The sequence below is a fragment of the Suillus clintonianus genome (genome assembly GCF_016758775.1).
Source record: "Suillus clintonianus strain FC179 chromosome Unknown DEU56scaffold_137, whole genome shotgun sequence".
Classification (NCBI taxonomy): domain Eukaryota; kingdom Fungi; phylum Basidiomycota; class Agaricomycetes; order Boletales; family Suillaceae; genus Suillus; species Suillus clintonianus.
In genome coordinates, this window is record NW_024539361.1 from 86136 (window position 1) to 98691 (window position 12556).

Here is a 12556-nt window from a genome sequence, read left to right on the forward strand (position 1 = left end):
CAAACCTGACACAATCAACTCACTCACCCCAATTAAATACACACTCGATACCGACTTGGATAAGTGGAATAGAAGAGAGGGTCCGTGCAGAAATACAACATTTATTTTTATTACTAAGACCTCGATTACGGCATGATTCTGGGTGTTCGCAGCTTTTTCTTTAGTTACCCGCATCCTTCTTGGCAGCGTACACAAGCAAGTCACACACACGCTTCGAGTAACCCCACTCGTTGTCGTACCATGAAATCAACTTCACGAACTGCTGGTTGAGCATGATACCCGCGGTGGCATCGAAGATGCTCGATGCAGGGTGGCCGAGGAAGTCCGTCGAGACGACGTTTTCATCCGTGTATGCGAGGATGCCCTTGAGAGGGCCATCAGCGGCGGCCTTCACGGCCCCCTTGATGTCATCATAGGTGGCGGGCTTCTTGAGGCGCACGACGAGGTCGACGACGGAGACGTCCAAAGTGGGAACACGGAAGGCAAGACCACTACAAGGACGCGCTCAGCATCTTAGATTCGTGGGAAAAGTTCGATATCACATACGTGAGCTTTCCGTTCAGGGAAGGAATGACCTTTCCGACTGCCTTGGCGGCACCCGTAGAGGAAGGGATGATGTTGTTGTTAACAGCACGGCCACCGCGCCAGTCCTTGTTGGAAGGACCGTCGACAGTCTTCTGGGTAGCTGTCGTTGCGTGGATGGTCGACATGAGACCCTCCTCGATGCCGAAGCTGTCATCGATCACCTTGGCGAGGGGCGCAAGACAGTTTGTCGTGCAAGAGGCGTTGGAGATAACGGTGTACTTGGAGTCATAAGCGTCAAGGTTGACACCGCAGACAAACATGGGTGCATCAGCTGAAGGGGCGGAGATGATAACCTTCTTTGCACCACCCTTCAAATGAGCAGAGGCCCTGGGAGCAATCTTATTACAAAGTTCTCAATCCATGATCAAACAATTCTCACTTGTCGATGGTGGTGAAGACACCCTAATCACGTCGCTCCAGTTAGCTTTGAACTTGACGAGGGAGTAGTCGAGAAACTTACAGTGGACTCGACGACGTACTCAGCGCCGACTGAACCCCACTTGATGTTGCTGGGATCCCGCTCACCGAAAACATGAATAGGCTTGCCGTTGATGTAAAGCTTTCCGTCCGCGGTGTGGACGTCGCCCTTAAAGCGGCCGTGGACGGTATCGTACTTGAACATGTAAACCTATATTTTCTCCCGATCAGAGCGAACTCGGTGCATGACGATAGGTCATCAACTGACCATGTAGTCCAACTCAATAAAGGGACTGTAGACGAGAATGAGATGCATTTTTGGATGATAGGAGATATACCCACTCGTTGATAGCAACGACGTCGATGTCCTGGTTCTCGATGGCATTGCGCATGACGATACGGCCAATACGACCTGAAGGTAATATATTGTGTCAAGAACATTCGCTTAAACAAGATCAAGCGCATATACTCACCGAAACTATGCAGCAACAAAGGAGACAATATCCAATCAGCGATAAAAGCCTCAACTGACGATGATAACATACCCATTGATACCGACTTTGACCTGCGTTCGATGTTATCAGCAACGAAACAGATGATCGTTGGACGAGAGTGAACTTACCATGTTGGCTGAGCGATGATAATAGTGATGGAGTGAAGTGGAGAAGTGCGGGTATGGCGAGTGGTGATATGCACTTTTTATACTAGAATCAATTATTCGGGTGGGTTAATCTAATCAGTGATACGATAACGTTAACCCAGCGGCGAACCCCCCAAGACCACGCCAAAATAATCGTTTCTCGCAATTGCTAATCATTCCTCGCAGCATGTTAGTAAGTATGTCCGTCCTTCTCTCAGCGCGGCTGCCAGCTGAGGACAGCAAATTAAGGAAACGTGTACATGCATGCCCAGGTTTGGAGACAAAATAGGCTGCCTCTCATGCAGCGACCACCCAAAACGTTGGTTATCGGACCTCGTTCGGCTTGTATTTCTGCGCTAACATCGTACCATGATTCAGCATCGCGCCATCATGATCATCTTTCGCTAGTGACTAGTGTGCCCAGCCTCGATCTTTGATCGTGTTCGTTCTCGTTCTCGCTCGACACGTCTCGGTAATTTTTGAAGGTATATGGGGAATCAATTTTGTTTGATATCTAGGTCTTTTGGCGTGAAACATTGTTACAATCGGCCTCCTCAGCATCGATCAAGTAACCTCTAGCTACGTCACACTCAGCGAATTCGGCTCAGAGACTCATTGCCGGCATTGCCATCCACTGGCACATCCAGAGGCGGTGTCGAACGTGCGCTTGAGCCTGACTCGCTTGGCAGTGGTGTCGGTCTATCGGAGGCTAGCTGTAGCCTAATCACAACTTCATCCCCATTCATGACCACCGTTTTAATCGTTCCTCAGGCTAAGTCACAGGTTTGGAACCCATCTTGGTTAATTCATGTCAAGATCATGCACGGGCGGCTGGATTTAGCAACACTCTAAGTCTACAGACTATAATAATATGTTACTGCAACCGGTGCAAACTAGACCGTGTGTTTGTGTGCCCCTGGAGTCGGTATGGGACCAGACAGCCCTCGACCGTGACGCGGGCACTCTGAAAACGACGACACTGGAGCGCAGTCGCCCTTGATGATGGCTGGTTACGCACTAACCAAATACAAATAGGGTGGAGTATCAGTGTTTCACGGGTAGATGGCACAGTACTGTCGTACTTGCTTGCGTACAGGATACCGTCATACACTTCCCGTGGATTGAACTGTTATTATGAACATTGTCCTGCCCCATTCCCCATATCCGCCAAGCAAAGATCAAGCGACAATTAGCGCGGCGGACGCTTAGGTTATAAATGCATCGCAGCTTCATGCCCATGGGTATGTTCGCCGGTGATTTAAAATCAAGCGGTTATTTCCCCCCTGTCATCCCAGCATCCCACACAAACCAGGACTCTTCGTGTAAAATGATTTCCTGACCACGCTGCCAAGGAGATCCTTTCAATTTGTCAGCCCCAGAGAGCGCAAATTCTAACAATGGGAGGAGGGTGTCCGCATTCTGCTTGAACAGAACTTCGGACGATGATGAAGTTGAGATGCGCACGCGCACTGCTTGGAATTCAGTGTCGTTCGGAAACTGACGCATTGCAAGCGCATGCTCTCCCAGAATAGCAATGAATCCGTCCGATTCACTGGGTTCACGAGATGATGTGAGGAATGCGAACAGTGTGGTTGGTGTGACTGGTTGATCACTATCGCCCAGAATCATGAAATGAACTGTCTAGGGGAGAAGTTATTGGCTCACACCCAGCGTTCTTCGTACTGTTCTTCTTCTCCCGTCTCGGGGTTCACCCCAATTCCAGTTTCTACTTCTTCCCCATCACATGAGGTCATGGTGCCTTCGTCAGGAGGGCCACCTTGTCCATGGGAATCAATATAATGATTCCATCGGAAACGCAGAGGACTGGAGGAGAGTGTGACACGGAATCCAGCAAAGCCCCACATAATGGTGCTCTCCGGCAGTAATGGCTTTGAGAGACGTAAGTCGAGGTACAATTGCGTGGAATCTTTGGAGTGAGGGTCACTTGTGGACCGAGAGGAAAGTACGAGAACATCGGAGTCTTCGAATGGTTGTCCACCATTCCTAGCAATGCTCTTTCTTAGTGTTATCGAGGGAGCGCCATGTAATTGGGACCCAGGCTGCTCCAGCACACAGTTCATCGTCGTGAAGAATTAAGAGCTGTTTATTTCGGGGTTAAACTTGTTTATACAAGTTGAATCAATTCGCGACGCTGGTCGAAAAAGCTTTTAGCCTCGTGACTCAGCGTCATCATTAGAGGCCCCTTACATTTTGGATATAAGTGTCTAACAGATGAGACTCGTCTCTTCACGTTCGCACTCCTGTCCTTCGAGCACCGTTTGCTCGTGCACATTTTGCACCGTTTGTTTTTTCGCACTCCTGTCCTTCGAGCACCGTTTGCTCGTGCACATTTTGCACCGTTTGTTTTTTCGTCAAAGATTGAATCTTCGCTTCACTCAAATATCGGTCATTCTTCCAAAATACATGTCAAACCCGGCAAACTCAAGCAACAATGCCAGCAGTTCGGCGCAAACACAATCATCTCTTAGGGGTCCCGGAATGCGAGGGACTTCAGTTGAAACCGACACTGATGGAACGCATACATCGGAACAGGACGTGGCGAAGAGATGCCTCGACGTCGTCCAAGACTTCAGAGCCGGAAAAGGTACTAAATTTGAGGCATCATATGTCATCTCTGGAATCATCAGGGAATGTGTGCCCTCAACCTCAATTGAAGACCCCACTGATATCGCGGCTATCTACCTTACCATGCTCGATGAGTGGGAGTCAGAGCAGTTTCGAGCTAGTCGACGAGGATCGGGAGCCAGTAGAGAACGGCGTTCGGTTGAACCAACGTCAAACTCACACGACGAAGAAGAATCTCCTGGAGAGGATCTCGGGAGTCAACGAGCCAGTGTCGAACCAGGACTACCTGTTCGGAAGCGAGTTAAGCTCGACTTCACCTGTCTTGATCTCAAACCGACAGTACACCAGGAATCAAATAAGCCCCTATCCGCCAACCTCAAACAAACCATCCGGATTCTCCAGAACTGGTCGCAGGACCAGAAACAAGCAAAACTTAAGCTCATGTACCACGAGCGAAGTCCGGAGTTTCACGAATCAGGGTGGGCAGATATTGTCGCGGGAAGAAGTATCAACCTTGACGCCATCCATACCATCATCACCACTTCACGTGCCGTCGATAAACATACCGAAAAAATTGGAGATGTTGAATTCACGTATGGAATCTCAGAAACGGCCACGAAGAAGATTACCACGCAGGGACAATGGAATGCGGCTTGGAATAGAGCGGCTCGAGCCCTCAAATTCGCTTTCCCTTATCGACAGGATGAACTTAATGCCTACGCAGAACACATCAACGAGCAATTCGACCAACAATTGGACACGTGCCATGGACGAGTCCTCCGGTATGATAAGTCCGTTAGATTCAGAGTCGGAAATACTCGCAGGTATGAGTTGTCCGATTTTGAGTATTTCAAGGACATCTACAGCTCGCACTTCTCCGCCGGTGGAAGACTACACAATGACACCGGAGAATCAAGTAAGTCCGCAGGACGAGAATCATCAAGTTCGATCAAACGTGATCCCTGCCGAAAATGGAATATCGGAGAGTGCACACGCAGCGCAGCCAGCTGCCGCTATGCACATGTCTGCAACGTTGAGACAGACGGCCGGGTCTGTGCCCGCCGACATGTCAAAACGAAGCATAACGACGACATTAAGGCCAAATCAACCTGAGGGATCTCTCACGCGTCCTCGTTATCGTCGAGGGTTGGTTTGGTCTCCGACAGATATTTCTTTCAGTCCTACAGCACGCTCCTCGGAGTATGCAGACCCAGTTCCTACGGCGCCTTTGGACCTTGCCAATAGCGATGCAGCCCTTACTGTCGCTAATCATCCGGAACTCTTCAAAATAGTCACTCCGATCAATGTTGATCGTTTTCAAAGTCTCTTAGTGGACCACCCTAATCAGCCTTTTGTACAATCGGTGTGTCGTGCCCTGCGCGAAGGATTCTGGCCGTGGGCAGACACGTCAGATGAGTCCTATCCTTCGATCAATGATAATTCGATGCGTACATGCGCGAAATCAGACGACCAGCAAAAATTCATCGAGGAGCAGCTCGAAGAAGAGATTAAACTGGGACGAGTGTCAGAAAGTTTTGGAACTGATTTGTTTCCCGGAATGTATAGCGTTCCAATGCATACGGTACCCAAACCCAATTCTGACAAGATGCGCCTCGTCGTCGACCACACTGCTGGGGACTTCTCGTTGAATTCAATGATCGACTCAGACGCTATCAAGGGAACCAAACTCGATGGCTTACATTCGCTCGGTGCTTCACTGCTTCAATTTCGGCAGGAGCATCCTGATGAAAACTTAGTGCTCTTCAAATCCGACGTTTCTCAAGCATTTCGACGTTTACCTATGCACCCGCTGTGGCAAGCCAAGCAGGTGTTAACGGTTCGTGGTCAACGATACGTTGACCGTAATAATAACTTCGGAGGGCGAGGTTCACCCAAAGTGTGGATATCGTTTATGTCACTCGTTGCGTGGATCGCGATTCATCAAACATTGATTGAAGCTCTGAAGCTCTATATGGATGACTCGTTTTCTTTTGAGGTAGCAGGACAGATGCTATACTATGCCCCATATCAGTGTCACTTCCCCGCCAAACAAACTCGTCTTTTACAGCTTTGGGACGAGATCGGTGTTCCTCACGACCGTCCAAAACAGCTATTCGGATCACCGCTGACAGTCATTGGTTTTGACGTCGACCCAAACGCCATGTCCGCAACACTACCACCACACAAAAAGGAGGAACTCGTCTTGCACTTGCGTCGCTTCGCAGGCAAGAATTTTCGGTGGACACTTTGCGAGTTTCAGCAACTTGCTGGATGGTGTGAATGGTCTTTCAATATCTTCCCGCTCCTTAAGCCAGGACTCTCTGCTGTGTACGAGAAGATCCGAGGAAAAACTAATCCTCACGCAAGACTCCATATCAACAACGCCATCATTGACGAGCTCACGTGGATGGCAACTCGTATTGAGCAACTCCCTGGATTGTTGTTCTATAAATCATTGGATTTCAACCCACTTTCAGATGATGTCGTCGTTGCCTACACGGATGCATCAGGAGTGGGAATGGGCCTTTGGTTTCCTCATGATAGCTTCGCGGGTCAGGCACCTTTGCCTAACGATGCCCCCAAGGACACCATCTTCTTTTTTGAGGCCCTTGCTGTCTGCTCAGCGGTACATGCTATCCGCAACATGACGGAAACTCACTCGCGAATGCTCATCTATACAGACAACACCAATACCGTGGCTATGTTCAACTCGCTTCGTGCACATCCTCCCTACAACTCCATCCTGCTTTCGGTAGTCGATGTTCTGCTGGAATACGAAGTGGATTTGCGTGTCGAACATATTAGCGGGTGCGAGAATCGTGTCGCGGACGCTCTCTCGCGATTCCAAAACGAACGTGTTTTGGAGTTGGTCCCAACGGCCAGCTTTTTTGACTTCGAACCCCCTCGAGATGCGCTGGGGGCAGCCCAAAAATGATGGAATTGTCTGCGTCGTCCAGGCAACCCATTCGGGAGGCCTGGACAACTGAGCGTCTCTTATATGAGCGTTCAATCGCACTCGGCTTCGCGGTCGAATCCACTACAGCTTCTGTTTACGACTCCCACCTCAACTCTTATATTACATTTTGTCGACTGCATCAACTCTCTATCGAACCTACAACCGACACACTTTCATTCTACGTTGTTTGGCTCTCACACCACATCGAGCCTCGTTCCGTCGACTCTTACCTTTCGGGTATCGCAAATCGCCTAGAAGACTCTTATCCATCAGTACGAGCTGCCCGTCGTTCATCTCTGGTTGCGCGCACCCTTCGTGGCTGCAAACGCCGCATGTCTAAACCGGTACAGAGAAATTTACCTCTGTGCGTGGATGATCTTCAACGAGCTCGCGCACAGTTAGGATCATCACCAGAACATGACGACAGCCTTTTCTTAGCCTTACTATTCACCGGTTTTCTATCTCTGCAACGACTCGGAGAATTAACATGGCCAGATGCCATCAAGCATCAGACGTACAGAAAGATTCCTTTGCGACACACCCTCGTCATCACACCCAACTCTATCTCCTACACACTACCTTATCAGAAGAACGACACTTTCGGGACTGGAACGACCATCCTGATATTGTCCAACTCCGTAACTGGCCTCAATCCGCTACCTTTGCTACAACGGTACTTTACATTCCGTGACACGGCCTTCACCTTCCGCCCAGCGCTGTGGTTAACAAGCGACGGCTCCATACCGACCAGAAGCTGGTTTCTCGCACGGTTGCGCAAACATTGTGGAGCGGCGATGTCAGGTCATTCGATGAGAGCTGGAGGTGCTACGGCACTCGCTATCGCGGGAATGACCCCAGATCTTATTCAGGCAGCAGGTCGGTGGTCCTCTGATGAATTTAAAAAGTATATACGCCAACACGCGTTCTTACTAAACGCTCTACTTCACGGCTCAGCTCGCGCGCCTTCGAATTCCCACGCAACAACGTCTCTCGCAACAACGTCTTTTGGCACCAACACAACAACGTCTCTTGACTCTCACAGCAACTCTTAAGAACTGTTTCTTTTCATTCTTATCCACGCATTCGCATCAAGAAAGGCACCAAGACCACAAAATCATAAAAACAACATAAATCTATTGGAAAAATAAAATTAAAAAATTAAAAAATTAGCCCTTTAGTATGTCTATCGTGCCTTCGTCACTCATGTCTTATTTCACTCTTGCCTGCTGGAGTCTGCTTGTAGTTTTATTGCTTTCAAAACGCACATCCTCCAGTCTCACATCTACGTTGCCTTATGCTGCCTTGACTTGTATTTCCTGTCTCTCGATTCGCAATAAAACTTATCCGGGTCCCCCGAGCATGGAGCTGGGGGACTCCGCTTGCCTAACAACCGCGAGACATTCATCCTAGCGTAAAATTGATTCAACAGCCGAATACTCCGAATAGTTTGTCTGTGTGTCATGTGACTAGCACGGGTCGGGTTGACTTTCCTGCCGTGCCATGTCCATTGGCCAATAGTACTCATTGGAATTCGAGCTCGACGTCGCGCTCGTACGTGCTCGATATTTGACTCGCAATTACAGCTTCGCGACCTGTGTCGTGCAAAATATTTTTCTTCCCCTCGGTCTACTCGGTTCCGCGACGAGCGTTAATCATGTCCAATCAATAGTGGGAATTTCGTTTACGGAACTTACACCACAACGCAATAGCCTTTGAACGGTCTCCTCCGTTGTCTTTTGAGTTTGCTGAGGCGAACTCTGTGTTTTCTAGGTAGGTCATCAATCCATGTCAGTCAAACCCAAGCTCACGCGACCCATGTAATGCGTAGACATTTTAGTGTTGCTTTTGAATTTAACCCTTGTTGTACGCTTGCTATTGCGAAACGACAACTTTTGCTCAGTCACGGTTAGACGCAGCAATCCCTGCTGTCAGAGTCGGCGCCATTCTCTCGGATTTATCCTCAAATTATGAAAACCTCGGACTTGTTGGGGATAACAAGGTGCCTGATCGACAACCTGTAGAATTCCAGGGCTATCTGGGAACGAGAGATACACAGGCGGTGATTGAAGCAAGACTGTGACAGCGCGTTCCGTGTTTGTATGCATCTTTTAAAGATCAAGAAATTAAGTCCCTTGCAGTCTTTTTAGATGCGAGAGGGGACTTTGGGCAATGCGCAAAGAGCGATAGAGCATATGAAGGTTGGTATTTCAATTCGCTCTCGCTTTCGGATATTCATGACAACTTGAATTGCGTCTTAGACCTTATTTCGACACCCATTATGTGAATGTCACGTGGGCGTTGATTGGGCGCTGTCTACATGAGAATTCACCGTTCTTAAGGCCCACAGTGATTGATCCTGTATGAGGGGGATCTCTCGTGTGACTATATGGGTACTAGGGTGTGTGTGAGGCTATGACGTTATGCATACGGTGCTATACAGAGTTATAGTAATGCCTTGCGTTGGCAGCGCGTAGTGGTGGGTGTCCATACTACTATCATCAATATCGGCGGTTTGTTACTCGCCCGCCCATTGCACTGGTTGTGCAAAAGGCACAGGAACGGGGAATGCCAGTGCCACGGACATCCTTTGTTTTACTTCGAGATCAGGCCATCGTTGTGAGGTGAGCTCGTTCCAAGCCTACTCACTGTCAAAACTGAAGGCATGTGTTACGGCAAACCAAATTTTCATTCAGAATGTACTGTCCACGTACCGTTGCTAAGTATGACCGAAGTCAGGTGGCTCCAAGGAGTCCTAAGATGAATATCTGAAAACAGGAATCAAGCGAAAACCCCCACAGCGTCACGCCGTGGCTCTGTTCAGGTGAAGTTCAGTCTTTTGGTTCATTCTGGTGTCGTAGTGCTAATAGTAGCATCCTTGGGTATAGTCCTTGACGTCAACGACATCGGTTACTTCTCTCTACCGCCCTATGTTCCTTGCATAAGGGCAGACATAACCATAACCGATCAAGAACATCGATGAAAAAAGGTAATTTTACTGAAAAATATATCATTTCAGCGAGCCCATGTTGCGCTCTAAAACATATCAATATTTTGGGGAATCTCTATGACGGGCACCGTTCAACCTGCCCCTCTGTACTGTTCGAGGATGAGCATAACTGCCACATATCACGGCTCGGTTTGCATCAATGAGCCTATGACATGGGCAATGCACTCAGGGCGAGAAGTGCGAAGTAAAGGTACGATACGGGTGACGTGTTTGTCTTGTGGATCGCTCCCAGGCGTCGAGCCTATAAAAACTCAAGAGTCTGTCAGAAGTAAGTATACAACTCACTATGAGTCCACTTGTACCCTTCCTCTGCGCACAGGTCCCCGCCTTCGTCCTACAGTTTGGCATAACATTGGACGTGCGGGCTCCATGGAATTTTGCCACCTGCGCCGCGGTTCTCATCGTCTGCTTGACTTGCATTCAGCACGCTAAGACCGATATTCTTTTCCTCGATTACTTCATCGGCATGGCAATTGCTGGCCTTGCCATGGATGCTATACACATGACATTGCTTGTCCGACCCCTTCATACCTTCCATCATCGGAAGCAAATAAAGCCAGCGCATGAACTCCCTTGGGTCGAGAAATTTATTTGGGCCACACAATTGTGCGGTTCACCTAGAGGAGTGGGCTGGAATCATCAGGTAAATTTACCCTGAAGCACCAGCCGACCACGAGCCCTGATCGTTTTCATTTGCAGGTGAAAAACATGCCTGAGCACTCTGGGGAGTCAAAGCAAGACTTTGTCTATTCCCGTTTAATGAAGGCAGCGAAACACCTCCTGTGGTTTGACCTCGCACAATTCTACATTAGGCATGACCCGGCGTCCAAGTCCGCTGCAGCCTTCGCATCCCAGATTTTCATCCGTCGCATTCTCGGCTGCGGCGCGTGTATGGTGATGTATTATTGTGTGGGCGTTACTATCCACGCGTTGATCTCAGCTCTTATTGTGAGCTGTACGTCGTCTGAACCGGGCTCCTGGCCCGATTTATTTGGTAATTGGGAGGATGCATACACGATCAGACAATTCTGGGGGTAAGTGATTTGCCTTGCACATGGTCTATACTGACTGTTGGATAGTCGAACTTGGCACCAATTCCTCCGACGCGTGAGTATTATTTTACAGCATGGAGGCTATGACTTAGCTCATTTCTCAATTGGATCAGTTTCTGGTCCCCTTTGGCCAAAAAATGGCATCGTTTCTCGGCTTTAAGTCCGGAACAAATGGATCGTCCTACACGCAACTTTACACCGCGTTTTTCGTCTCTGGCATTGCTCATTTAGGAGGGGACGCAGTCATCAACTCCTCTCGCATCGGCGTTTCGTTCCCTTTCTTCATATATCAGGCACTCGGCATTACGTTTGAGGATATGGTTATAGCTACTGCACGGCGTGCAGGAGTGAAGGAGACGAAAGGGGCGCGTATGGTGGGGTATATATGGGTGATTTGTTGGTTTATTTTTACTGCGATGCCTTGGGTCACTGCTGTTGGCGTTGCCGGGGTAGAAGGTGGGGGTGAACTGATCCCCTCCTCCAAATTATTTCCACCTTCTTTATGTGACGTCTTGATCAGATCTCTTGGTGTATAGTGCATTCGTCTAGTTCTGTAAGTAGTGTACGTTGGAGCGGAGCGATCTAGCGGGACTCGGACGGATCTGGTTTAGGCAGAAGCAGGGGTAGCAGGGTGTTAGGAGTCCAGGGGAGTTCGGGGTCGCAGCAGTAGGCACTTGCATGTAGAACACAGAGACAGATCATCATCATCATCATCGTTGTCTAGCATCTTCCTTCGTCGCTCCTGACCATCGTGCTGACCAGTCCATCTGGTGATGAGAGTGGGGCAGCGACCCAGCACAGGAGAAATTAACCTCGAAGACTGTGCAAAACTACGTGGACTCACTGATACAGAAACGACACGACGCAGAAACTCGAATTCCTCTCCTACTCAACTTACTTTCTTTCCGGAATTTTCAGATAGCACAGCTCCAGGCACCCCTCGCCGTCGCATTGTCTCTCTGCCGCCCCACCTAGAACGCCAACATTCCCCCGAATTTATATCGGAGCAAACCGGGAGCACGAAGTTTATGCTACAACCCGCACGGTTTACACCTAGACAAAGAGAGAGCACAACAACATCACCATCTTCAACTTCCTCACTTACAATCACCCATCCTATGCCGACCCCATTTAATAGCACCGCACAGTCACCAACCACGAAACGACCAACCTCATCACGATTCAGCATGCCCAACGAAAACCCGCGGCCGGTACCACTCTCCAGGGGAGACTATGGAGACAAAGAGGAACCAACGGAGTGGTTCGCTCAATTTGAGTTATCGCTGCCAGAATCCTGGGACGATGACAAGAAG

At 49.1% G+C, this 12556-nt stretch overlaps 3 protein-coding genes across 3 annotated transcripts; 1 reads left to right on the forward strand and 2 right to left on the reverse strand.

Moving 5' to 3' along the window:
- Nucleotides 1-5: 5 nt before the first annotated feature.
- DEU56DRAFT_865471 (glyceraldehyde-3-phosphate dehydrogenase) lies at nucleotides 6-1645 on the reverse strand. The gene is made up of 7 exons (XM_041355381.1): nucleotides 1476-1645; nucleotides 1345-1414; nucleotides 1271-1295; nucleotides 1046-1213; nucleotides 965-987; nucleotides 547-912; nucleotides 6-491 (listed from the first exon to the last, which is right to left on the reverse strand). Exons 1-7 carry the CDS (start codon nucleotides 1549-1551, stop codon nucleotides 161-163), a joined length of 1059 nt encoding a protein of 352 aa, XP_041202501.1. The 5' UTR covers nucleotides 1552-1645; the 3' UTR covers nucleotides 6-160.
- Nucleotides 1646-2511: 866 nt separating this feature from the next.
- Nucleotides 2512-3865, reverse strand: DEU56DRAFT_836444 (uncharacterized protein). Its single transcript, XM_041354804.1, has 2 exons — nucleotides 3308-3865; nucleotides 2512-3254 (listed from the first exon to the last, which is right to left on the reverse strand). Exons 1-2 carry the CDS (start codon nucleotides 3721-3723, stop codon nucleotides 2915-2917), a joined length of 756 nt encoding a protein of 251 aa, XP_041202502.1. The 5' UTR covers nucleotides 3724-3865; the 3' UTR covers nucleotides 2512-2914.
- Nucleotides 3866-10477: 6612 nt separating this feature from the next.
- DEU56DRAFT_904854 (membrane bound O-acyl transferase family-domain-containing protein) lies at nucleotides 10478-12250 on the forward strand (the record flags this gene model as incomplete). The annotated part of the gene is made up of 6 exons (XM_041356686.1): nucleotides 10478-10834; nucleotides 10891-11225; nucleotides 11271-11298; nucleotides 11357-11699; nucleotides 11780-11796; nucleotides 11968-12250. 6 exons carry the CDS (start codon nucleotides 10478-10480, stop codon nucleotides 12052-12054), a joined length of 1167 nt encoding a protein of 388 aa, XP_041202503.1. The 3' UTR covers nucleotides 12055-12250.
- Nucleotides 12251-12556: the final 306 nt, after the last annotated feature.

Excerpts from the sequence above, each read along its gene's own strand:
- DEU56DRAFT_836444 (XM_041354804.1), bottom strand. The coding sequence starts at position 3,723 with ATGAACTGTGTGCTGGAGCAGCCTGGGTCCCAATTACATGGCGCTCCC. Across the intron at positions 3,255-3,307 it reads CAGTACGAAGAACGCTGGGT|TGATCAACCAGTCACACCAA; the intron begins GTGAGCCAATAA and ends TCTGGGCGATAG.
- DEU56DRAFT_865471 (XM_041355381.1), bottom strand. The coding sequence starts at position 1,551 with ATGGGTATGTTATCATCGTCAGTTGAGGCTTTTATCGCTGATTGGATA. Across the intron at positions 1,296-1,344 it reads GACGTCGTTGCTATCAACGA|TCCCTTTATTGAGTTGGACT; the intron begins GTGGGTATATCT and ends TCTCGTCTACAG. Across the intron at positions 1,214-1,270 it reads TTATTGAGTTGGACTACATG|GTTTACATGTTCAAGTACGA; the intron begins GTCAGTTGATGA and ends GAGAAAATATAG.